A 27723-nucleotide genomic window follows, 5' to 3' on the forward strand; every position below is an offset into this window, starting at 1 on the left:
TGGTATACAAACTATGCATAAGGCTTACTGCTGTTCAATCTTGAAGGAATGGGGCTTAATTTCTTTATTCCTTTTTTAGTAAATGTAACTTGTGTTCATCAGCTTATATTCTGTTATCTGTCATAGACATTTTTATATTTATTTTTGTAGCTTTATTTTCTACATTTCAGACTACTTTTACTCCAAATGCTTATGTTTCATCATTGTGATTCACAGGGGATGTAGTGCGAGATAATATGGGAATGTCATGGGCAATTTACCTCCATCTCTAAAGCCTCCTCCAGAGGGTGGATATCCTTCACTTCCCTCTGTGGATTGGGGATAGTTCTGCTACTTCATTTAGTCACCTTTTTGTGTGGTGCCAGTAATAGAGTTCCTTCTATATTTCCTATCACCTTTCCTCACATACTTGATATGGTTTCAATGTAAATTGAGATATGTGTGGATATAGGTTCATGCAGCTTCTGTATGTGATAGTTGACTGGAACATGCTGCTCATTTTTCCTCTATTAGGGAAAAAGAAAGGAAGTGTTTTTGATGTGGGAGGTGTAGCAAAAATTTTATTTTAATTTACTTTTATTTCCTTTTGGAAATCAATTGTATTTTTATTGGTCAAATATTTTATTTTAGTTCTTAGTACTTAATTAATTTTATTAGTATAATTTTTAATTTCCTAGAGTCATGGGTAGTTTTGTAATTCAACGATGGGGATTTCCCAAGTGAATTAAAATTAGAATTAGGGTTTTGTCCTAGTAGTTTATGTAAGCATAATGTTGTACTTCTATGGAGACAGCTTATAGCTTGATTGGTAAAAAATTCTCTTGAAATTCTTCCAATGATTTGGTGCCTACTCCACCCAACCAAGTGTTGACTCTTAGAGGTTCTCTCTTGCTTGGTGCTGAATCTAAGTCTAAGCAAGCCTATGTGTTGACTCCTAGGTTACCTATCCTTTAGTTTATATTCTTCAATTTTGTTGTTGCATCATTTTGGTTTTGTCCTGCATCAATGCTCCTTCAATCAGCATGTCACTTGTTGCTTGTTTGCTTTATATAAACTTTTTGAATCCAGTGGTTGCCTCTGACTTGGTTTAGGCTACTTTAACACCTTTGAAATTAAAGTGTTTCTGGAATCTGCAATTTGGAAAGGAAAAAAAAAAAAGAAGGTAAAGCTGTACATGAATACATCGCAGTGCCCAACTTATAGGTACAAGTAGGAGGGATGTCATCAGTGTGATAATTCACGTTGCTTTGATTATAATTGTAGCTGAATGCATTTTTTATAGTCTGGAGTCCTTTTGATATAATCTAGTTCAGATTTACCCTATATATGCTTCTTTGTGCTGTTTGCTTGTTTTGCCTTGCTCCTTAAAACACTTCCCATCTTTACTTCTTGACGTCCATAACTCTAAATTGGAGGGGGTGAATTGTGTCTCAGCAGAACAAAGAAGACAGAGGCAAGGTTAGCAAACAGCAAGCACATTGCTGACAAAATGAGTATGTCCAAATCTATCCTCTCATGGCTCAAGCTTCTTAAAGTTTCCAGCCTATCCCACACAAAAGAACCATCTTGCAATCGTGGACAATTGCACTGTGATCCACACCCCTCTGTATTACAGTAGAAACTGATTGAGGTCATCACATTCATTGCATACTGGAATGGGTTACTCAATACATCCATCTGTAAAACTTTATGTCAGATAACAGAACAACCACACCTGAAGCTGACACCCACAGTGATGTCACAATTGACACGGCAAATGCAGCTAGTGTTGGCACTGGTGCTAGGAAAGTGATCAACATTCCAAAATAAGTCAGGCATAGTGTGAACAGGAAGAGCACTGTCCAGTACTTGATGAATTCTGAAGGGGATTGTGTCCCAATACTTGCCATCCCATTCCCAATCCCTACAACTGCAAGTGTTGCCATGAGAAAGTAAGGAATCTCGCCGACTGCCCATGATATTGGGTAAAATACTGGAAGATACATTCCAGCCCTTTTCTCTCGGAAATAGAGCAACCTGTCTCTGCCATTCTGGGGAATGACATTGTTTGCTGAGATCACTCCTATGATAGTATAATCTTGATTCATGTATATATATATATAGTGTTACGTGATGTAGGCATGTAGCACCATATATGTCCTAGTATTCGATCTGAAAGTAGAGGGAACCCATCAGGTGACTAATCATCACACACCCGGTAAGTCTAGCATATATATATTGAACATTCCTCCATAAGAATCTTTGTGTTCTTAGTATTACCAAAACTAGTTAACCATAAATTTCATAACCCAATCTAGTACAAAAAAAAAAGTTTAAAACACCCAAAATGATTTTTTACTATAAAATCAACTAATTAAAAATGGCCAATTAATAAATGGAGCATCCAAATATATCCTAGAAACTTTAACCCAAAAAAAAAAAAAAAAAGTAAAAACGAGACATCCAAAAAACCAATAAAATACCCATGTCTTTCCTATTGAGTAGTAGGCATGCAAAAGAGATGAGGCCAACATTTTAATTAGAAAATAAGAAACTCTAACATAATCAGATTAGCTCATTTACTCTAATAATAAGATTAATTAAACAGAAAAATAGAAATAGGATCAAGAAACAAAGTGAAAGACAGTGACGTAAATGAGAGAGATAGAGAGAAAAGAACCCAGAAAACCAAAATCTAAACCTATACAGGAGCTATAGCAAATCATGTAAAACCACAAAATCATGAACTTGTAGAATAAACCAACAAATTCAAACATGATGCAAAACCCATTAAATCAAATTTTGGGTACTGATTTCCATGGTTGAGCCAATGTTATCAAGTCTCCGTTTTTTCGTAGATGGTTGAACCAAACTTTGACTGAAAGCCACGGTTTGGGGGTTGAAAGATGTAAGCTAATCATTTTGTGAGAGAGAGTTACACCGATCTTGTGACTGAGTGTTTATTCCCTTTTGTTTTATAAGAAGAGAGAGAGAGAGAGAGAGAGAGTGTGTGAAGAAGAAAGAAAAAAAAAGAGGAAAGAGGAAAAAAATAATTTTTTTATTCGAGAATTATTTTAAGGGAGAGAACATTGTCTGCAGATGCTACAGTACTACTGTGCTCTCTTCTTCAAGAGAGCCACAATAGCAACTCTTAAAAAAAAAAAAAAATTTACAATTTAGATATGTGGTTTAAGGGTATTTTATTTTTATTTTTTAATTTTTTAATTTTTAATTTTTAATTTATAGCTCTGAAAAGACTATTGAAGATGCTCTAAAAATTTTAAAAATAGTTTAAAATTATTTTTTATTTTTATTTTTTTGGAAATTTACGTAGGTGAAAACATTATTTTGGTCTCTATATTTTGAAGTCACAGTCAATTTGATCCCCTGCACTTTGGTAACAGTTAATTTATTTAATGTTATTTTCAATTTACAATAAATTTGGTCCTTATCGTTAATTCACTAACAAAAAATACATACATGACAAATGGTTTACATTGTTAGCACAGATGATACTTACATGACTTTTAAAATAATATTAAAAATTTTAGTAAAAAAAATGCCACGTCAACTAAAAACTTGAAAAAAACAAAAAGCAAAAAGAACAATCAACTCTCTCTCTTCGATTATTTCTCTCTTCAAAAAATCAAAGATCAAATCAAAAATATTTTTTTATTCCAACTGAAATTTCGAAAGTACATTAATTAGAAAGAAAAAGAAGGTACATATTGTAGAACATGCAATACCCTAAAGGGTTTTGTAGTTTGTACCCTTCCATATTTACATATTGAAGTTCTTCGGGCCCTTTATACCAATTCATGAGCTACCTTGTTATTCTCACGCCGAGTGTGCTGGAAACTGGCAGATTGGAAAGCCTTGAATAATATGATTAATTGACTTCACTTCTTTTTAGAGTTTATGGCTTAATTCATAGTTAAAGCATCACTTTCAAAAATTGCTTTTAAAACTCCTATTTCTTGAGCCAATGTCACCATAGATCTATGTAGTTTTTTTTTACACAAATCCAACTAAAACCATAAATCTAAGCTCCTGCCAATGAGTAACAAAGAGATCCAGTCAAAACTACAACAACAATCAAAACTCATATGAGTGGCTAGGTTCGAAACGGGTGGAGCTGGCCAGGTGGGTGGGTTAACCACGATGGACTTGTTCCTGAATAAGGGGTAGAAGGGGTTTACAAGTGGTGAAGGTATTGCGGTGGCTAGACTGGTGGTGTTGTGATGGCTGTTGGGAAGAGAGAATGAGATATTAGAGGGAAGAGAGGGAGAGGTTAAAGAGAGAAAATTTTGGATTTTTTTTTGGTTTTGCTTTTTTAAAGCTGATATGGCATTTTTTTAATGTTAACTAAATTTTTTAATATTATTTTAGAAGCCACATATGCCCGTTTGTCACATAAGCATTTCTGTTAGTGAGTTAACGGTAAACACCAAATTAACTGCAAGTTAAAAATAACAAAGATCAAATTAACTGTGACCTTAAAATATTGGAACCAAAATAATGTTTTTGCCATTTTTAATTTAATAAATATTATTTATAAATATAGAATAAATTCTATATATAATTATATGGGTTATACTAACGTGTGGCCTTAGGGCATATATTAGTAAATCATTTTAGAAAACTTTTTATGGAAAATGAAAAAGTTACTAACTTTTTTGACAGTTTTCTCAATTCTTCATAAAATATTTCTAAAAATGAATGATTAATGTGTGCCTTAAGGACATACATTAACTGGACCCTAATTATATTTTTGGTAATACTCGTAAGGCTAACTATCATGTGCTTGTTCATTTACTTACCAACATCTCCTCTATTAATCTCATGTTAGAAGCCCTTTTGAATGATTGCAGGATCGTAATCAGAACCTTCCCTAATTACTCAGTGACTCACATCTTTAGTGAGGCTAATAAATGCGCTGATAGATTTGCTAAGATGGGAGTGGTTCAACTAATTGACTTTCATATTTTGTATGAACCACCACTTGCGATGGATAATCTATAAAGCTGAGGTCTTTTGTAATAGTCTGGTTGTTGCCTCGTGTTATATATTCAGCTTGATTAACTAAAAAAAAAAAAAAGTTTATTTTTGATAAAGTAAAAAAAAAAAAAAAAACTTACTTTGAATAGGTTTGTGTGTCTCATCCACTGTGATAAGACTGTACACTCATGTGATAAGTAGTATTCACATGGATTGAGAATGATCTCGTGCAATACCCTAAGTATTGCACGAAATGCAATAGCTCAAACCCTAGCCTTCCATTTAATCTAATGGCTCTAAAATAACTCCATGCCATCAATCCACGTCACTTAGAAATTTTTTTTTTTTTAATTCACTCTCATTCCTTCTTTCTCTCATCTTTTTTCCTATTCATATCTTTCTCTCTCCAACCTTTCACACCTCAGTCCTTTCCTTTGTTCTCTCTAATTTTCAAAAAATCTCGATGTTGCTAACTTGCTGTTGTCGCTAACACTCTCGTGCCAAACCATCGTCATCGCACGGACCAAGTCTTGAGCTAGCCACCATTGCGCTACCCACCAGCCACCGTTTCTCTCCCCCAGTGATCTATCAACCCTTGCTACGCATTTTTCGAGTCCACTGCCTAGCCTCTCCAAACTGCACCGCCGGCCTAATCACTTCCTAGTAAGTTCTCTCTCTTTGACTTTTCATATATATTGAGAACACGATAGAAAATAAATTGACATTGCAATTTTTTTGATTTTTTAAAGTTGGTTTTGAGCTTAGGGATTGAAATCTGATGGTGGGTTTTTTGGCTATGGATTTATGGGTTTTTTTTTTTTAATCTGGGTCTTTTTTTTTTATATTATGAAGTTGTGATTTTTTTTAATTCATTTTTTCATTCTCATGGAGGTGATTTGTACTGAGAACCAAGAAATTGTTGATGGGTATATTGTTTTGCTTAGTATTATGGGTTGGGTTGTTGGTTTTTCTATTTGATGGCGTGGGTTAGGATAAAAAAAAATAAAAATTAAAAAAAAATGAAGAATTTAGTTTGTAGTTGATGTCACTGGTAATACCAATTAGAAAATTTTGTTTTGATTTTCTACGTGTTGTTTTCATAGTTTCTTCAAGAGAAGATCATTGTAATTTGAGTGTTTGGGGTTCTTGGTTTTCCTTTGAACAACTTGTCTTCTAAGTTTTTCTTATTAATTTCACCCATTAATTTGTTAATAGTTCTATCATTTTTACTAACTCCTAATAACACTCAAATTCAATCTGATGAGGAAGGCTTCATATATTTGCAAGCATATATGTTCAAGGATGTGCTCATAGGCAAGGCTGTTTCTTCTATTATTTTTGTTCAACTACCTGATATTGCGAAGTTTGTGAAAATCCCATTTGTTGGCAAAGAGGATTTTTTTCTTCCAAATATTAGAATTTATTATTTTAATATTGCCTCCTTAGTTCTTCAAATGTTAATAATGGAGAGATATGCATTGCCTTAGTTGCTTCGGATGCCACTACAAATTTGAGCATGAGTTGGCGGTTTTCTTACATCACTTGGTTGGTTCAAATTGCAATTACAAATGATGGGGGTGCATCTATTCAAGTATATAGCAACTAGGCTAACTTTTGCTCTAATTGCAATAAATTATAGATAAATTTTTGAATTATGGTAGATGTAGTTTTTCTTTTGTTGGGTTGTCTTTGTCATGGAAATTTTTGTCTGTTTTTAGCCAAGCTTGAAATAAGGGTTGTTCTGATTTCAAAGGTGTGGGTTGTGTGGGGGCACTAGAAAAGTACTTATATATAACAATTATGTTTCAAGTTCCAATCAGATTGTTGGTTTATTTCACTTGAAACCAATGAATCATATAAGCTTTTTGCAAGTAAATAGAGGATTGGTCTTCTAAGATGTTATTGTATTGATTGAAATTTGTTTTTAGCATTGCAGGATGATAGAGCATAGAGCTCTAGCCAAGCTATATTGCTAGAAAATGTTTTGAAGCATTCATTATGGATTGATATCTTGGCATTAAAAAGACTAATTTTCAGTTTTATTAAAGTTTTAGACTTGCTATGAGTGAATTTCTTTTTTACTTTGAAACATGTAGTGACTTCATAGAGTTGTTAAAAAAGGGTAAACAGGGTTGATTGGCATCTCATCTCTATAAATTAATTGTATGAGGTTGAAATCTTACTTATCCAATTTTGGCCCGCCACAGAAACATTGGTTGAAACCCTAACTTTTTTTTCTTTTATCATAATTTCTTTTTTGCTTCAAATTAAAAATTATCATTATAGCAAACTATTTAAGAATCTAGAAACTAACACAAAAACATTAGAAAATGATAAATTCATAAGTTTTAACTTGTTTAATTTGGAGAGAGTCCAATTGTAATCAAGGTCAATCTGCCACGAAAAGTAACCAAGCAACCCCTTTCCCTTAGCATATGTGACCTTCGTATAAATACTTTGGACATCATCATAACCAATCCAAGTTGTCCCATTGTAGCAATAATCTGATACAAGCATGGAATTAAACGTTATTGTGGTACTGTTTTGCGCTATGAATTGAACCAATTTCTTTGTGACCACCCTAAATTCTTTTTAAGTCCAACATAATTAAATTTGGGACAAAATTTGGCAACAAACTTGGTTGTAGACTAAGGCTACAACTCTATTCAATATTTTTTTTATTGAATGTGAATTTTAACAAATCCACTATTTAATTTCATTTTCTTCTTAAATCCTCTATACTTGCGAAATTTCAAGAAGATAAAAGATTAATAGCTATATTGTCAATCGAATATTTAAATTTCGAGTTTTTGTAGTCCAAAATTATACATAAAAAATAATTTTATGGATCGAATGGTAAATAACATCCAATTGGCATGAAATTTTGAAGTGTTTTAAGAACATAAAGAACATGCAATTCATCGATTAGATTTTCAAAATATGTAACAGTGTTAATTCATTTAGTGAGAGTGACTACAACTAAGTTTGTAGCCAAATTTTGCTCTTAAACTTTGGTCCCCTTAACAATATATTAGGTCCTTACAAATAAAAAGAAAAAAGTCCAAGAAAAATTTTATTTAACTAAACTTTTGAAGAGATATAGCTTGCAACATTGATAATGAGATTATCATGTAATGATTTCAAAATAAAAAAATTTGTAGAAGAAAATTGTAAGATTTTATGTGTGTGTGTGTGTGTGTGTGTGTGTTTTGTCAATGTATAAAATTCTCTTTTTATTAGATTTTTTATAATTTAAGTTTCTTATAATCACTCTAAAAAAAATTCCTAGAGCCACCACTACCGATGAGTCATGGCCCATGGAGTGGTGGCTGTTGTACATATAGGTATATAGAAGGATATGTTGTAATAATGATGTTTGAGTTTGGAGAATATAGATTCATAAAGTGAAAATTCAAGTTCTGGAATTTTCTAAGTGAAAATTCGAAAATCTAAATTTTCTGAAATTTTCTGCAGAATTTTCTGGTGACTGTTCAGAAAGGTTGAAGAGGTTTCAATCTTTGTTAACCGTTTTATGAAAAAATAACAAACTCTCCATACGTGTCTTTTCATGAAACATACGTGCCTTTTCATGAATAGAGGCTTACGTTCACTTGAAAAATAACTAACTCTACATACGTGCTTTTTCATGAAACATAATCCTATGAAAACATAACCCTATGAGTATAAATAGAGGTTTATGTTCACTTGAAAAATAACTAACACCATAAAAGAGTAAGTTTGAAAGAAATACAAGAAATTCTGTGGTCATTCTCCAGAATTGCTATCTGTAGAACCCAACATCTTGGTTGTATTCTGAAGACAAATTTGCGATAACCCTTTAGCAACAAAAGTGTGAGGGGCAAATATTGTCTAAGGAAAATGATATAGTGCTTCCAAGTTATCTATTTTCTGTTTGTTTTTTGTGCTAACCTTGTTCTACCATTATTACTTTGTGTAATATTCCCAACAGTGGCTTGGTCGTGGTGGCGTGGGTCGTGGCAGGCATGGGTTTGATGTGCATGGGTTGTGGGATGTCTGGGTTTGGCGTGGTTCAGAATTTTGGTTGTGGGTTGTTGTGGTTTGGTGGTGGTGGATGTGTGGGTCCTGGCTGTGATGTTGGTTGTGTGGGTCGGAATGTAATTGTGTGAGTTTGATGTTGGCTGTGTGGGTTGGAATGTGGTGGAATTATCCGCAACGATGCTGGTATTTGGGTTAGAGCGTTTGCGAGGAATATAGGGAATACGACCAGTTTTCTTGCTGAGCTTTGGGCTCTTAGGGACGGATTACAGATGTGCCTGCAGATGCAAATTAACGCTCTTGAAGTTGAATTGGATGCTAAAGTTATTTCTGATTTGATGAACAATACTGGAAGTCCGAATGCCACTAACTATGCCATTGTGGCTGATTGTAAGGCGTTGATATCTCAAATCCCTCAAGTGAAGGTCATTCATTGCTTTAGGGAAGGCAACCGCTGTGCGGATGGCCTTGCTAGATTAGGATGTTCGTTATCTTCTATTTTTATGTATTTCAATTATCCCCCTCCATCTATCCTTGATGCTTATTTGGCAGACTTGTATGGATTATCTCAGGTCAGGCTTTGTCCTGCCTCTGATGCTTTTTCTTCTTAGTTGAATGGAATATCCAGTTTACCAAAAAAAATTTTTTATAGTTTCTAAAGATGACATTCTATTTCATTTATGTATGCATGATTGTTTGTACCTTTAACTATTCTATCTTTTGTTGTGATTTCATTGTGCACTCATGTTGTTGCTTGGAAGTTGGAACCTATTTTCTTGGATAGCTGTTTCAAAAATTTTTCTTACTTAACGTTAATGCCAAATATTGTTGCTCTAAATTTGGCATTTTTTGTGTGGTTATACGTCCCTTAGCCAGTGGAATTAATGATAATAAATGTTCCTTCCAATGAAATTAAGTTTTGGAGTTGCATTTATGCAAACTGAGTCCCCCCCCCCCCTCCTTTCCCTTTTTTCCCCCTCTTATAAGCCTTGTGGTGCTTTTGTGCGGTGGACTTGAGTCAAATTTTGTTAGTCTAGCTTGGTTGGTTTATCAACTCAAGGAGTTAGCTGATAATTTTGTATGTGCTTCTCCTTGAATTGTCTAAGAGAGAAGCAACTTAGGTTGTAGTGCAATACAAAATTAACTTCATGGTATAATCATTTTGACATTTACGATTTAAAGTAAATGGATTGAGTTGGAAACTTCCAACTTGCTATCATATAGCTGAAGAATAGTTCATTTGTTAGTGATTGATTGCATTTCATGGACACAAAGAGCTGATTCTTTTGGAGCTTTTGTAATTTCATCTTGTTGCATGTAGATTGTGATTTCCTAGCCTAACTTAGGTTAGGTTTCTTAGTTTTAGTTAGTGATGTTATGCTTAAAGAAAACCAATCTTTTTGAAATACACAAGGTTAACTTAGTGGTGTCATGTTTGGTCAAGTATAAGATAGATAATCCCATAGGTCTTGTGAAATATACAACAAGGTTTATAAAAGTCGTGCTGTAGGTTACTGCAAAATCATTATAATGAGATAATTATTATGTATGAGTGTTTTCTTGTTAGGTTGATTTGGTTTTTGACTTGTGATTTTGGGAATTCAGCTTGAGATAAAAGATGGGGTTCTCTTTCACCAAGCTTTTCAGCTGGCCTTTTGCCAAGGAGATGCTTATTCTAATGGTGGGTCTTCATGCAGCAGGCAAGACTACCATTTTGTACAAGCTGATATTGGAAGAGATTGGGAACACCCTTCCTACCATTGGTATTCTTTTGCTATATTGTTAACATTGTTCTATTATATAATGTGCTGCTTGTTTGTAGTTATAGGTAGTTGGATTTACAAATTCTTTTGTTGCTTAGAATTTTGTAAGTGACACTAATTTTCATAATAATTAATTAATATATCCAAACATTGGAAAATATATCTATAATAATTTATGATTAATAAATTTTTTTTTAACTTTTCTCTAGCTAAAATAGAAAGGCAAATGCTCAAGTTAACTTTCCTTCAAAACTTTGTTTTTGTTTGGGATTTTTAACAGAACAAGATTCTCTCAAATTATTTGGGTTGGATGAGTTTGTCGTTAATCCAGGCTCAAGTCATTGCCCTCAGGAACTTCATTTATGGCGAAGGTATATACTTCTAGGAATGAATTGGTTTGGGTGTTATTGGAGTTTCCAAGTAGAAGCAATTGAAGATCAATGCAAATTTAGAAGCTTTAGGAATGTTGATCATGCCTTAGAGCCGTTTGATAAAATGCTTCACACGTGCCCTTTGCCTTCCATTGCCGATTTTAATCACGTGTTGGGTGGCATTGCAAGAATGAAGCATTACTCAGTAGTCATTTCTCTAATTAAATGAATCGAATCATTTGGTATCTTTCATGATGTTTTACAGCTTTGAGTTTTTTAGCTCCTGAAACCCTAATACTTTTCAACCTTGAACAGTGAGTAACCCTGAAATCCTCAATCAAAGGATAGCTTAAAATCAAATCAGGGACTTCTACTTTAAACTCTTTTAACTCCAAAACCCGAATTGAATTGGCACAAAACATCCTCTATGGCAAAGACGTATCATCATAGGAATCATCGAAAATATAAATTTCTTTTACGTGCTTATCCAAAGCATAATTGATGAGCCAACGATTGAACGTAGAACCATCAAAGACACCATTAATCCTTAACTTTTCTAAACAAGCATTGGGATCACGACGGTCAAGAGAGTCGCGCACAAATGTGGTGAATTGATTGGTCGTGTCTCTATACCGTTCTGGAAACAAAGTTTCATCGAAATCGATAACCGGGAAGGAAAGCCAAGCGGACCTGAATCTCTTCGAGAGGGCACTGGTTCGAGCTGTGTATTTCTGGTTAAGACAGCACAAGAGGCGCAACGTGTAGTAAACTTTTTTGGTAAAGTTTGAGTACTACTTTAGGGATCAAATATTCACATTATCGTCCCAACAAGTCAAATAAAAAGAAAAAAGTTGTGTACTTTTACTAACAACATGTAAGCTAATGTTCTAAATCCATATTGGAGACAGGAGCCTAACATAAACATTGTTTTTTTAATATATATAATATAGAAATTCTATTTTAATCTAATTTGATCTTTTTATCAAAAAAAGAAAAAGAAAAGTATATATGTGTGAGTCTCATTTTTGAAAACTTGAAGTCCGGTCTTTTCCCCCCACACCATACATATACTTATACTTGTAGAGTTACTATCACGCAAAAAATACACAATGGTAATATAAACTTAAAAAAGCCACTTAAGTATTGAACCTAAGTTGGAGGCACAATAGAAGGCTAAATTGTTGGTCTCTAATTACTTGCAAGCCTATTGTCAAAAACATGTCGCAGTCAATTATAATCACAAAAATACAAATTTAGAAGTATTGGACCACTAGGTGTCATTTTCTTAATACAACGTGTTTCATACTTCTATTTCTCTAGGTATCCACTCTTGCTTTTGCGTTAATGACGTGTTGTCCACACATTTTTATTTTTTGAGCAATACTATTGATGAGGATAATTTTTGATCAATCGACACGAGGTGCCTTGTGCCTGTAACTTTTATGTTTTCTTTGATGTTTCTTGCGTGGAATGTGCTTGCTGAAATGCTTCACACACAGTGGGAGAACTCGTCCTCACTTAAGAATTTTGTAATTTTGTTAAAATTTCAAATCTTTGTGTATGTGATTGGTCAAAATTTGGTGAATCCCATGTCTTTTAGATCCATGCCAAAACGTGTTTCAGAATTCAAATCAGAGTCTTTTTTTTGTGGATTTGGGTATTCTATGAATTTTGCAATGCTAGAAAATTGAAACGACTTGAAAGTGAAATTGGTTTGTAATTTTTTTTAAAAAAAATTTGTTAATCATTCATGACTCCATTTAATGATTTTCTATTTTGATTGGAGAATACATGTTAATTTTGATTTTGATTTTTTTTTTCCTGGTTATAATTTTGGCAATGTTTCGCCTTTGCAGTTTTTCACAGATTCAGTGAAAAGAGTTTTTGGCAGTAGCTATATGATTCTGAGCTCAAAAAACAGCAATTGGGTCCTCAATAATCTTTCTTTTAATGAGTGAAGAGACACTTTAAGAGCAGCGAGCAGAGGTGTCAAGGATGGCAAAATATTATGACATTGATGATATTATTACAGATGAAGAGGTTGAAACTCATGTCATCCTATGCTGGGTAGTTTTGCTTCGAAATTCCCAATCTAACTATTTTACGTGTTCTGCTCTTGCTTACAGATTGTTGCAGTTATATTCCAAAAGGCAGCATCTGGATTGGGAATTGATCCCAGTTCTGAAACAGACTGTGTTAGTTTCATACAAACTGGAGTTGAATGGGAGTGGATGGTATATTTGTATATTATACTTCTATGAACTTTTGAGGAAAAGCGGTTCATGTAATTGTAATCCCACTCCATGAATTTGGATGAGGCTTAGTGGAGTCCAATTCGAGGTGATGAGGAATTTGCATTTCACTTATTTTGTTCCTCTGTATTCTATATCTATTTCTCTGTCATACATATGCCTGAAATGTTCATAATTGTAATGCCTAATATTTCGTTAATTTGATACGGCTTAGTCAAGTCAAATTTGAAGTGATATCATTCTTCACTAGAATCACTACAGAATTCATTATATGCATTTCACATATTTTGTTGATCTTATTTCTGTCATACATATGCCTGAAATATCTTAATTGTAAATTGTACTCGAATGCCTAACGTTTGTTGGATATTGGATTTGTTGCTTTCCGTGTGGGAGATTCTGGTCATATTTTAATAATCAAGATCATCTCCAGAGGCCACTGTAAGGAGGAGTCATTTGCATAATTTTTTTAACATATCACCTCCTTTTGTAGATTTCATTGGCTATATTTGTATATAATTCTTGGGAGGACTTCCTTGTATACTTCGTGTATAGCTTGGTCGCTTGTCTTACTAGTAATTAGTTTGAATGTAGTTGAAGCCATAGGTACATTGTCCCTGTAAGAAATTGAAGTGTCTGAGATCCTATTGAACTATATTTTAAATTTATCTTACCTGTTTAACTCAGGATTTTAGATGCTTGCTAGTCTGAAAGTCAAATCTCTAAAATTTCAAGAACTATTGTCTACTAGTTATGTGTAAAACGGCCTTGAAGTATTCTAAATAATTTAAATGTTCTTCCAATTTTAACTTTCTCAGTATGCGGGTATACATGGACTTTTTTGTGTGGGTTTAAACCAGCCGGTATGTAAACTTAAATCAAAGGAAGAAGAAAATATCATGCTAGTATCAAAAAGTTCACATAAATAGTCCCTTTACTTTCTCATGCGAACACCTTGTCTGTCTTATATTTGTTTCTGTTATGGAATTTCTATTCAGAATAGCTTGTTTTATGCATCTTGTAATTTTTACATTAGTATCTTATGTTCTTCGTGATAAATTGTAGGCAGACATATTGTTGCGAGGCTACTTTGGGTGGAATTCGCTATGTGCTCTCCAGGTCCTCATTCAAGTTTTTCCAAAGGTATTATACTTCTAGTTGAAAATGCCTTTTGCCTTAAAAGGATTTAGGTGACCATACTATCAAAACTCTAATGGTACCCTAGATGTACTTTGTCACACCCCAAACCACAAAGGGTCCAAGGCATGAAAAAGACATCTCAAAGAACCTGTAGATTTTCCTTCTTATGACAATCCAATCCACATAAATCATATCAAAAACCAACATTAAGAATTTTCATAATAATTTCATTGAATATACTCTCAAAGTAAGTCAGAGCTCTAAGCAGTAATTACAAGGACCAATGGCCACAAAAGAATAGAGGTATGAATAATTAATTACATATCACAGCTTGTCCCATCAGTGGAAATAACATCACAACCACTTCAATATACAAAAGAATGAGTCAAGCCTATTCTAAGATTTACACCATCTACTATACCCATTACAAAAGTTCAGCCTCCATCAGTAGTTAGTCTAACTACTATTAGCCACCAAAAAGCTGTCTCAAAAGACTGTTGCCTACTCTGAAAAGGTTATAAAATAATTGGAATGAGACAGAGCCCAGTAAGTAGCATATTTAATGAGGGTGGGGGAAATGCAGGTTTCATCTATTATAATAATAATAATAATATGACAAGAATGATTTAATAATGAAATACAAGTTCCTCAAAGTAAATATCTTGAAACTATACATTATAATCTGTGAGTATCAACAATGTAATTTCCAAAACCATAATATCTAACATAAGATAAGTTATCACAAATCTACCATACTACCATATAAACCGGTCAGGGGATCCACCCATTCCCAACTGGCATGATATTGTCCTCTCTGGTATGCAGACTCTTGGCCCCATGGACAGCAGCCTCACCCATACCCTCAAGGTTTTTCTCTCCCCCCATGGGCAGCAGAGAGAGCGCGTCAAATAGGACCTCTCTTGCATGTGGTCTCTTGGCCCCATGGACAGCAGCCTCACCTGTTCTGCCCTCAAAGGTGTATTCAATTGGAGCCCTGACCTTGATAGCAGATAAGGCACGCAGTAGGGTTCTTTTATAGCCTCTCTACAAATAGCAAATATCAGAAATTCAGATCGATATAGTACTGTCACATTAAAGTTACGGCATCCACTATGTAGGAGGGCTGGTTGGGACCATATTGCACTTGTTGGGTAGGCATTGGCTTTATAGAGTCCCTTTCTTCAAAGTTGATTCTCTGTGCATGTGTTTAATTTGATCAGCCAATTTTGGAGCTCCACTCACTAGCGTGGTCACAACCAAGTGGTACAAAACTGAAAATATCCTTGCTGTTATTGACTTATTTATTTATGAAGTAGATTGATTTCAAAATTATATGGACTTGATTGAGTTAAAAGTTTCTTGAGATCATATGGTTTGTGAATCAGATGAAATTTGATGTCTTGCTCCCTTCAGCTGACAAATGAATCCCATCTCTGGGGAAAAAAAAAAAAAAAAAAATATATATATATATATATACACACATACACAGCCAACAAACATAATGATTACTCTATTACATCACACTTTATTGGCGAAGTCTTGACTGAAGACAAGTTGACTAACATGGTGCGTATCTAGAGAAGAATGTGAATGCAATTGGTTTGAATTCAATATCAAAATGACTCCTCTCAAAAACTCAGACTACAAATCTATCACTTGATAACATGAGTGCCAAAAACACGTTATGACAAACTGTCACAAACATAACTAGGAAAGAAACCATGGGTAAATTGCGTGCACACACGGGACTTGGACCCAGAACCAAAACCACAATCCTATACTTATGAGGGGTGGAATCGCCATCTGACCCAAGGACGGGGATTATAAATCAGATTGTTTTTTTATACTGATAAGAAGTTCCATTGCAGCACAAAAACTTACATGAAGCAAGCATCCATCCAATCATCTCTTTTCTGAAGTGCAGTAAAAAGATCAACAACCTTCACCCCATTTCTCGGCCAAGCTTTACACAAGCATCTGAGCATCTTTGGCATAACTCATTTGTTCTAACTAGCTCGCTAAAAAAATGACTGGTTTAAGAAGGAAAACTTGAGTTAGAATTCACATTATTAGAAAACCAGGAAAACAACACACTCAAGATGTGACTCAGAGCACCTTATGTTTCCACAAATGTTTTCCTCATTGTATGGTAGCATCCCAGAACCAAGAGAAGTAGTGTTTGGAGTCGAATCATAATTTTTTTTTTTTTAATAAATATCAGAGAGCTATCAATATTGATACAAACTAGAATCCATTTTTCACTGTCTACATTAAGNTGAATACACCTTTGAGGGCAGAACAGAAGCTAAGACTTCTCTCATACCTTAGGTGTAGAAGCCATTCAAGCCAATAAAATAGATGGGGAAATATCATCTCACAGATTATAAGTCAGTCATGAGCTGCCTAAGTGGTCCATTTTGTTTATATCACAAGACATCGAGACTTTACTGAGTAAATGATAAATATTGTTCCACACACCTTAATTCATACACTTTTATACACAATTGAAAAAATATTGAAGTGTGTAAAAGCGTATGCCTTATGGCCTGTTTGGAAGTTTAGAGAGGGAGGAGAGTAGAGGAGAGTAATGGGGAGGAGAGTAGCGGGGAATAGTTTTCCTTCACCTTGTTTGGATGTTTTTAAAATTAGTAAGGGGGAATGGAGTAATTAGCCATTCCCCTTGTTTGGATGTTTTAAAAATTAGGATGGAGAGAAGAAGAAATGATTAAAATAGATAAATTTACCCCTATTTGAAAATAGACTTGCAACATTGGCCTATGATTAATTTGTTAGAAATGGTAAATTAGGGAATTTACTTGGACAATAATTTATCTACTCTACTCTACTCTCCTTCCAAATCTCTCCAATTTGGAGGAATTAAAAATGAGGGGTTAGAGGGAGTTGAAATCCCTCCAAACCCTTCCAAACCCCTCCTCCTCATTTCTTAAAAAACTTCAAAATAAGGTAATCAGATTACTCTCCCTCCCTCTACTTTACTCTCCCTCCTTTTTTAAACATCCAAACATGCCATTAGAGTGTGAGTAATAAACGCACACTTTAATAAGTAATAAGAGGTAAATTCAAAACATAGCCCAACTAATTAATAGGCTTCCACTTGTAAGCTTTCGTGGCTGATTCCATGTCCAACCTCCCTTTGTTGGGTTCTTAGTGATGTACACAGATTGTCTTGTTCTTTTTTTTTTTTTTTTAAAATAAAGTTTAGTTACAAAATTAATTGTAACCTTAGACTAAAATTTTACTCAATAAAATAAAAATTACTATATATTTTTAAAAGTTAACCGTTGAATTGCATGTTCTTTACTTTCTTAATACATATGTCAAATTTTATGTCAATTGGATTTTATTTACTATATGATCTATAAGCTTATATTTTATGCATAATTTTTAACTACAAAAACTTGCAATTTAAATAATTTATTGATGACATAGCTATTGATATTTAATTTTTTAGAAATTTTGTAAGTATGGAGTTTAGAAGAAGAAGAAGATGTAATCCAATATTAGTGGATTTGTCAAAATTCACCTTCAATAAAAAGATATTATGTAAGGTTGTAACTTTAGGTTACAACCAATTTTGTAGCTAAACTGTCTTTTTTTTTTTTTTTTTCTCTTATTTTTTTAGGTTTTTTTGTTTGGAGATGAGAGAGACACAAAAGGTCTCATTTGTAACAGAGGTGGGTTACAGAAACCTAATGGTGCAAATCTCAGGTAGGCAAAGTGACACTTTTCAAACCACAGATAGGCAACATGAATTTGGGCCAAAACACAGGTAGGTTTAGTGTAATTACCCCTAAAAAGAAAAAAGTCCAAGAAAAATTTTGAAGAGATATAGCTTGCAACATTAATAATGAGATTATTATATAATGATTTCAAAATAAAAAATTTTGTAGAAGAAAATTGAAAGATTTTATATATATGCATATATGAATGTGTGTGTGTGTGTGTGTTTTTTTTTTTTTTTTTTTTTTTTGTCAATGTATAAAGTTCTATTTTTATTAGATTTTGTATAATTTAAGTTTCTTAATAATCACTCTCAAAAAAATTCTTGGAACTGCCATTGCGGATGGGTCATGGCCCATGGGGTGGTGGCGTGGGTTGTGGTAGGCATGGGTTTTATGGGGTGGGCGTGGGTTGTGGGATGTGTGGGTCTGGCGTGGTTCAGAATTTTGGTTGTGGGCTGTTGTGGTATGGTGGTGGTGGATGTGTGAGTTTTAGCTGTGATGTTGGTTGTGTGGGTCGGAATGTGATTGGGTGAGTTTGATGTTGGCTGTGCGGGTCGGAATGTGGCTGTGTAAGTTTGATTTTTTCGATTTATTTCAATTTTTTCTTTGTAGCCCAAATTGGGTGTAACAAAATGACTGAATTCTTCTCCTGTCCATTCAGGCTTGGTTACGTGAGTTCAATTGTATGTTTACCATTCAGCTTAATCCAAAGCACAATATCTAATGCTTGAATTGATAGGCTTTCTGTGTTCTTTTGCTTCTTTTGACCCAAAGCACAATACCATTCAGCTTGATCCAAAGAAGCTTCATAGCAATAAAAGTTCTCTAAAAATCTGTGTATTAATTAATCGAAGAAGTGTGGAACTAGTCCTAACTCTCCTAAGCAGAGCCATATGCAATGGCAGATTCTCACTCCAACAAGAAATCATTGCAATTTTCAATATCACATTTCTGTCAACACCAATCAAGAAGAAACTTTGAAAATTGATAAATTTTAGGTAGTGCTAGGACACTTGCAGGCAAAATCATTCCTCACAGAGGTTGTGAATCACTTCAAGTTGCCAAATGTAATGAAATCTTGCACCCAGTGACCCAAATGAAGTTTTAAACTAGTAAATTAGCCTTAAAGTTCAATATACTTCTTTCAAGACTCATTCTGCACCGAGTTTAAATGTGTAAATCAGTGAAAGAGCACTCATCAAAAATAAAATCCCACATATTTTAGTTAATAACAAATAATATTGCTATAGAGGGAATGCACATGCTAAAAGTTTCTAAGGTGAGCATCAATTCTCATTCACACACTCGGATGTAAGTACTCAAAAGATGTAACAGATCATTGACTAAGAAAAATATTTCAATATGAAAGACAATGTATTAGACGATCTAATGCTATTAAGCTTCCAGTAGATGTATTGATTTCAAGTGGTGGTAATTTGAGTATCCAATTTTTAGAAGTCGGCACAATACAAACTCATTTGTTTACTACGGGGAAGAGGTTAAGCGCAGACTCGTAAACCTAGGAACTATTGTTTTACTTCCTATAATATTATATTACAGAAGACCTTTCTCAGATTGTCAACTGAACTCTAATTGTAAAGAAAATCTAAATTATTGTTCCCCTCAGAAGAGAAATTCCTGCGTGGGCCTCCACCACCGTTGCCCCTAGTCCTTCTTACCATATGTCCATTTAATGGCGAGAGTTGATGCAGATTGACCACCACCAGCCGGTCCATTCCTCTTTGCAGACACACCATCAGCAGCAGAATTAGACTTCTTTGTGGACAAATAATCGTGCAATCTTGTGACAAAAACAGTCAAAATAAAGGATAAAGTTATTTTTTCGAGGATGCATGCACCTCCACCCTTATAAAGGGACTTAACACCCTCATTCCTGATAATCTCTGCAAATGCATGCATTGAACTCTGATAACAACTTCTCCAGAGGTCATCATCATCCTCCTATTTACAGTGTCCAATGGATAAGTTGCCATCTTTTGACAAACTGCAACTCCCACTGCCATTACTGATGATGCCAAGAAGTCTTCCTGCAAAAACAGCAAGTGTAATTCAACATAATTCTGTATCATGAATGGATTGCTATTTGACACTTATCAGCAATAGCAAAACCTTTAAAAAAAAAATCTCTGGATTACATGAAATGAAGATGCCACTCAGACAATTAAAATTAAAAATATTGGGAAAGCCAAATGTAACCAAAAACAAAAGAGAGAGCGAAAGGAATTTGTCAAGAAACACTTGGAAAAAATAAATCAAAGGTGACCTTGATTGTAAAAAAGCAATTCATCCTGGGTATAGGGGCTATGAATGTCATCAAGGAAATAGCCCCAATGACACTAAATTCTCATGTTTGCACTGACCTGTGACCGGACCCAGAGTAACATAAACGGCCGGAAGATAACATGTATGCCAAAGTAGACCCCAGTACTTAATAAGCTGTTACAACATGAGATAGCAAATCCACGGTACAGTCCAGCAAAGCCATCTGATCTTATAGTATTTTTGTAGACATCAATCAAACCTTTGAATTGCCTTTCTTCAATCTTATTGTTTGTCTTGATATCATTGGCTAGGCAAGTCTGGGCATAATCCAGGGGATAAACAACAAAATGAGTTGCTAAATTAGCAAAATTTCCTACTGCCAACCGTCCGAGTAACCATTTCCAGTAGCCATCTTTGTCTTTCTGGAAAATGGTTACAGTCTGAAAATAGTTGTTAAGGCCAAAGTTTATTACCTGTTGTACATATAAATACTGTGGATTTAATAAACAAGATTAAGATGAGACAAAGAAGAAATAAACAACAAAAACATCTACAAATTTCTAATGGTCAAAATCAAGTTTAAGAAGCCCAGTTAATGGACAATAAGTTATAAAAGAAAAAATTGCTGAAAATTTACTCTAAAGGAAACGTCGCTGATGGCACTAGGGATGTAGCCTCTCCAAAGGGATATGAAGCCTTCATTACTGATTGTTCTGGCGAAGCAGTTCACAATTCCTTTATAATGCTTAGGTAGTCTATGTAAAGGAATTGTGAACTGCTTCGCCAGAACAGTCAGTAATGAAGGCTTAGGTAGTCTACCTGACTTGATCATCTCATCTTGGCACTGGATCAGGAGTTTCACTCTCCCAATTGGAGCAGTTAGCACCCCAAAAAGAACACAGAATGATCCATAACCTAACCTAGCTCGAGAGGCAGACTTATGCTTTTCCAGGGGAGACGTTACAAATACTGGAAGCAGGGGTGAAGCAAGATAGGAGGCAGAGCCAGCATTTGCTGGGAGCAATGTTTTGTGCAATCTGTCGATCGCATATCCACCAGCACTGGGAATGTTTTGCAAGCTTGAAGTCCAGGCTTGATGGTTAGGAAAGTGCGTGATGGAGAGGTAAGGTTGCACTCTTATCGTCTGGATTACAGATGGAAGTTGTGGCCTATCTGCCATTTTTGCAACTCAATTTGGTAACCTGCAAGGAAATTAACAAATCAGGCAATAAGGAAAGCAAAAATGGCAGATAGGCCACAACGCTAACGAAAGCATAAATGACATGCATATAATTATGCAGATATGGGTGTGATTCCAGCTCCAGAAAGAGGGCTGGTAAAGCAGACCCAACTAAGCTTACAAGTTCTGTAGGCATAAAATCAAAACTAGACATAAATGAAGGGTCTGGAATAGAAACCACAATGCATTTGTTTCTCTCAACAAGAGAAAACAAGAAGTAAAAATATCAATACATCAGGTTCAGTAGCATATCCATTTCACATATATGAGAAAACTCCTTAAAGATTCAATAATAATATTCAGAAAGCAAAGTTTCCATTGAAGCCAAAACTGAGTCCACTTTCTGGGTCTTATTTTCCAGACTGGGATTGCACATAAACTTTTAGATTCTCATAAAAATAATGCTTGCATCATGAACTGGAGGAGATATTCAAATGGGGAAACAAAACAGAGACTTAAGATTTGCCTGACTATTTCTAAGAGCATTAGCATTGAATGCCAAATCAAGGAAAATTTGGAATTTTAAGCCCTAAAATCATCTGCATTGGGAATGCTAAACAGCAGTATTGCAAATTTTTTTGCAATACTGCTATAGTGCAATTCTAAACATAGAATTGCACTGTAGCAAGTATCGTAAAAAAATAATAATATTTTATTTGGAAGAAAGCTGAAAATGAGAGAGAGGAGAGAGATGGGAGAGAAGATATAATTTTGAGATATATTATTTTATTATGTTGATATATTATTTTAACGAGTAAAAGAGGAAAATAGAAGTTTGGGATGTGGAGGTATTATAAAATGGTATGGTATAATGATAAAGTGGCATTTTAGAATTGTAAAATAGAGTAGTATTGGAATTTTCCAATACTAATGCTCTAGGACACCATTAGTCATTTACACATTAAAATAACCATACTACTACACTAGAAATACTTTTTCCACACAAAAAAAAAAAAAAAAAATTATATCAATGTGGTCATACATTGGCACACTCTTTGGATATCTGTATGGGTTGGCCATTTCACTATTTGCTTACATTGACCAAAAACTTGTGAACAAAATCAGTGCCATCAAGCTATATTGAAAGTTCAAAATGGGTATGAAACACCCTTGAACGTTGAGACCCCAAATAATAAAATTACCAATTCAAGCTTTATATCAAACAACTAATGTGCGGAACATGATAACAAGCTTATAACAGAATTGATAAACAATCTAAGCTAAATATAAACACATCCATAGCAGTAAATATAAGGCAAAGATAAAGGGAAAGAAGATGCAAACACACGGACAACACACGATGTGTTATCGAAGAGGAAACCGAAGTCCTCGGCGTAAAACCTCTCCGCCACCCTCCGAGCGGTGATAAAATCCACTAAAGAATATAGTTGGGATACATGAACAGCAGAAGACCCTCCAAGCCTAATCTACCCAAGTACCTAAACCCTCCAAGCTTCTTACTCCAACGAGGTTACGCCGAACCTATTTCTTGTTTAGCTTCCCGGATTCCGCTGCTTGACCATAGCATCAATCAATGTATATTGGTTCCTTCCCAAACTGCTTTCCTAAGCACCAAATAAACCTTCTCACAGACGTGGGTGTGGTGAGATAAGAATTTGGTAAAAGACCTCTCAAGGGTATGACAATGGAGAGGAAGAGAGTAGAGGAATTTGAAGAGTATCTAAGGTAAATATTGAGGATGAGGCAATCTTGTTTTTCTCTAGGGTTTCTCTCACAAAATTCTCTCTGGAAGCTCTCTCAATTTAGTGGGTATAAGGGTGTATATATAGTAGGGTGAGAAGGGAATGCAAAACGTCAGTTTTTGCCAAACAGTGTTAACTCGCGGCTTGTCCAAGTCGCGAGTTCCAGTCGCGACGTAACGGCCTGGCTAGCCTGGAACTTTTGTCCTGTAGCGTGATAGCTGGCGCGACCTTTCAGCTTCCCAGTGTGCCTCTCACGTGCCAGAGTTTGGCGGCTTGCCAGTCGCGACACACCCGCGAGTCTTAGCCGCGAATCTCTATTTTTCTTGCACACTCTTGAGCTTTTCTTCACATCTTCTCACACACTGCCCTTACAATTTTTCCACCTAAATACAGGGTTACTAAGTGCTAAATTACAAGCAAATTGGTCACAGAATAAAGCCAATTAGATGGTTGATTAAATTCAACCTTACATATATGATATTATTACCTCTCCTCCCATCTCCCTTTTCCCTTAACCTTAAATATTCTCTAAATCATCTCAATCTCATTTAATAATTTGTTCAACTCTACATATTAGATCTTTTAAATTAAAAGGAAAAAAAATCACAAAAAGAGGACTTTCATATTAAATTGAATTACAAATATGAGAGGGAGGAAATAATTATAAATAAATAAAAAACCAAGTCAGAAATGCTTAACAATATGAGAGTGATTTCAAGGAACCAGATAGAGCAAAAACCACATCAAAACATATTGAGACCTTCAGCTAAGCAAGGAGTGAACTAGTGTAATTTCATTCATTCAAAAATCCATTTTCTCTCATTTCAAAAACCAAAAAGTGCCTAAAACCATAGAGGAAAATTAGCATGAAAATAAGAATTTTGGGTCTCCCAAGTTATAAACACCATAGTGATTAAGAGAGAGAGATACTCAGTGCATAACAAGCAAGACTAGCTGTCTAGCTCATGCTGCTCTGCTGTGAATACCCAAGTCTGGTGGGAAATGCGTCGTGCATGTAGCACATGAGTCATTCATCACATGTAGTGGAGTGGGTCCCAACTCACATGTCATTCTAGAGGAGTAAGTAAAGGCCGTACAAAATGGACAATGATGCCATGGCCAGAACGGTGAAGGGATTCAATTTTAACCCAACGAAACAGAAATCTTTTTAGTAATTTTAGTGACTCTCTCTCTCTCTCTCTCTCTCTCTCTCTCCTCTGTTTAATTGTTCTCTCTCTACTGTATATTTTGTCTTTAGCTTTTTTCTTTCCAACAGAACAGGAAAGTCTTTTCTTTTTTAAATTACTTTGATTGATGGATGGGTATTATATTATATTATAATACACCTCTCTCTCTCTCTCTCTCTCTCTCTCTAAAACCCTTTTTCAGCATTTTTCTGTATGGAAGTAAAACAGTGTATGACCCTTTTGGTTTGATAATATACATCTCATGTCCACAACAAGGTGATAGACCCTTAACCCTTTAATTATTAAAAAAAAAAAAAAAAAACTAAATACTAGTATAATAGTGCATTGTAAGTCAAATGTACTTTCTGAGTCTATTGAATAATAGTCGGCCAAAATCACTGGGTCCTCTCTCCATATAGCTAAAATTTAATGGATTTTACTCATGTGTGTCATAAGGGCACATAATAATTTCTATTTTTGAAAAAAAATTTTTTGAGAATGGAAAAAGTAATGACAATTTTTTCAATTCTCGAAAAAATGTTTTCAAAAATAAAAAACTTAGAGCGCATATTAACTAGACCCAAATTTTATAGCACCAATGATTTTATCATAAGAATGCTTTTCATGTGGGCTGTGCAACTTGCTGGCCTTTAATTTCAGCTCCAATAATGTTAGAAGGCGACTCTCAGGTTTGCTACAAATCAATCACAGTGCATGGCATGGGCATCCCATGGACTATCGAGAATGTCATTCAAAGTGTAAAGTATCTGGCCTCTAATCTTCCTTTTTTGTCTTTTAGGTGGGTCCCTAGAGAAGCCAATGAGGCCGCCCACTCTCTTGCTAAATGGAGTTTGATGTATAGTGTGTTTGGTTCTTTCGGCTTTTGTAACAGCCCTTCCTGTTTTGTTAAGGTTATCAGGGAGGAGGCTGGTTGCCTTGTTGGTGTTTAGTTCTTTTTATTTGAATAAAATTATCCATTCATCAAAAAGTATGCTTTCATGTCTTTTACCCCCAAAAAAAAAAAAAAGTATGCTTTTCATGTAGAAATTATATGGTGATAAGGGTTATAAAGTTATTAAGGTTTATAAATATTACTAATAATTCCAAATAATGACTCATTTTTCAAAACAAAAAAAAAAATAATGATTCCTTAATTTTTATTTTATTTATTTCTTAATATTACCGGATTTGAAAAGAATTACATGTGTAAAAATTTCATGGTCAACAATTGAACATTCTGCTAAGTTTTTATTTCTTAATTAAAAAGTTATTAATATACAGATAAATTGTACTGTTCCTCCTAAACTATAAGTACATGGAAAATGTAATGTCTTCGTTTAATTTAAAAGTTACTAATTCCTCAATTATCTTTTTGTAATAAGCACTCTATTCTTGCAGTTATTATTTTTGTTAAATTAAGATAAACAAATGAATTTTTGAAAAATGAGTCTAAAGACGCACGTTAATGGCCTTAATGCCCTCCAATAACAAACAAATTTGGCAAAAATTCAAAACTGACCCTCTAAGTTTTAACTTTTGTCATTTTAGTCCTTTAAGTTTTAGTTTTGTCATTTCAGTCCTTTAAATTTCAAATTTTTGCAATTAAGTCCCCTGTTACCCTTCCGTTAGTTGTTGCCGTTTACTAACCAAAATGACGTCCTTTGGGCTTTTTTTATTTTTTATTTTTTTTATTTTGTAATTAAAAGAAAATGTAAAACTGTTATTACAAAAAAAAAAAAAAAAGAAAAAAAAAAATAAGGGTAAACAGGGTTGATTGGCATCTCATCTCTATAAATTAATTGTATGAGGTTGAAATCTTACTTATCCAATTTTGGCCCGCCACAGAAACATTGGTTGAAACCCTAACTTTTTTTTCTTTTATCATAATTTCTTTTTTGCTTCAAATTAAAAATTATCATTATAGCAAACTATTTAAGAATCTAGAAACTAACACAAAAACATTAGAAAATGATAAATTCATAAGTTTTAACTTGTTTAATTTGGAGAGAGTCCAATTGTAATCAAGGTCAATCTGCCACGAAAAGTAACCATGCAACCCCTTTCCCTTAGCATATGTGACCTTTGTATAAATACTTTGGACATCATCATAACCAATCCAAGTTGTCCCATTGTAGCAATAATCTGATACAAGCATGGAATTAAACGTTGTTGTGGTACTGTTTTGCGCCATGAATTGAACCAATTTCTTTGTGACCACCCTAAATTCTTTTTAAGTCCAACATAATTAAATTTTGGACAAAATTTGGCAACAAACTTGGTTGTAGACTAAGGCTACAACTCTATTCAATATTTTTTTTATTGAATGTGAATTTTAACAAATCCACCATTTAATTTCATTTTCTTCTTAAATCCTCCATACTTGCGAAATTTTAAGAAGATAAAAGATTAATAGCTATGTCGTCAATCGAATATTTAAATTTCGAGTTTTTGTAGTCCAAAATTATACATAAAAAATAATTTTATGGATCGAATGGTAAATAACATCCAATTGGCATGAAATTTTGAAGTGTTTTAAGAACATAAAGAACATGCAATTCATTGATTAGATTTTCAAAATATGTAACAATGTTAATTCATTTAGTGAGAGTGACTACAACTAAGTTTGTAGCCAAATTTTGTTCTTAAACTTTGGTCCCCTTAACAATATATTAGGTCCTTACAAATAAAAAGAAAAAAGTCCAAGAAAATTTTTATTTAACTAAACTTTTGAAGAGATGTAGCTTGCAACATTGATAATGAGATTATCATGTAATGATTTCAAAATAAAAAAATTTGTAGAAGAAAATTGTAAGATTTTATGTGTGTGTGTGTTTTGTCAATGTATAAAATTCTCTTTTTATTAGATTTTGTATAATTTAAGTTTCTTAATAATCACTCTCAAAAAAATTCCTAGAGCCGCCACTACCGATGAGTCATGGCCCATGGGGTGGTGGCTGTTGTACATATAGGTATATAGAAGGATATGTTGTAATAATGATGTTTGAGTTTGGAGAATATGAATTCATAAAGTGAAAATTCAAGTTCTG

The 27723-nt window shown here is 34.2% G+C and overlaps 2 protein-coding genes and 1 non-coding gene across 5 annotated transcripts; 2 read left to right on the forward strand and 1 right to left on the reverse strand.

Moving 5' to 3' along the window:
* The first annotated feature begins 10612 nt into the window (after positions 1–10612).
* LOC136070024 (probable ADP-ribosylation factor At2g15310) lies at positions 10613–11357 on the forward strand. Its single transcript, XM_065779278.1, has 2 exons — positions 10613–10757; positions 11038–11357. Exons 1-2 carry the CDS (start codon positions 10613–10615, stop codon positions 11355–11357), a joined length of 465 nt encoding a protein of 154 aa, XP_065635350.1.
* A 1227-nt stretch (positions 11358–12584) lies between these two features.
* LOC112001552 (uncharacterized) lies at positions 12585–14606 on the forward strand. Of its 2 annotated transcripts, XR_010631247.1 has the most exons (4): positions 12585–12840; positions 12985–13168; positions 13255–13468; positions 14446–14606. It is a non-coding gene; the product is annotated as an uncharacterized LOC112001552 (transcript). The 2 variants fall into 2 exon arrangements; XR_010631246.1 differs by lacking the exon at positions 12585–12840 and having other exon boundaries at positions 12956–13168.
* A 5047-nt stretch (positions 14607–19653) lies between these two features.
* On the reverse strand, positions 19654–24485 carry LOC112007021 (ADP,ATP carrier protein 1, mitochondrial). Of its 2 annotated transcripts, none has more exons than XM_065779258.1 (4): positions 24420–24485; positions 21184–21748; positions 20645–21019; positions 19654–20311 (listed from the first exon to the last, which is right to left on the reverse strand). In XM_065779258.1, exons 2-4 carry the CDS (start codon positions 21724–21726, stop codon positions 20099–20101), a joined length of 1131 nt encoding a protein of 376 aa, XP_065635330.1. In that variant the 5' UTR covers positions 21727–21748; positions 24420–24485; the 3' UTR covers positions 19654–20098. The 2 variants fall into 2 exon arrangements, with proteins under 2 accessions (XP_065635330.1, XP_065635331.1); XM_065779259.1 differs by lacking the exon at positions 24420–24485 and adding an exon at positions 24189–24410.
* Positions 24486–27723: the final 3238 nt, after the last annotated feature.

Source organism: Quercus suber, unplaced genomic scaffold (assembly GCF_002906115.3).
Source record: "Quercus suber isolate HL8 unplaced genomic scaffold, Cork oak 2.0 scaffold_203, whole genome shotgun sequence".
NCBI classification, from domain to species: domain Eukaryota; kingdom Viridiplantae; phylum Streptophyta; class Magnoliopsida; order Fagales; family Fagaceae; genus Quercus; species Quercus suber.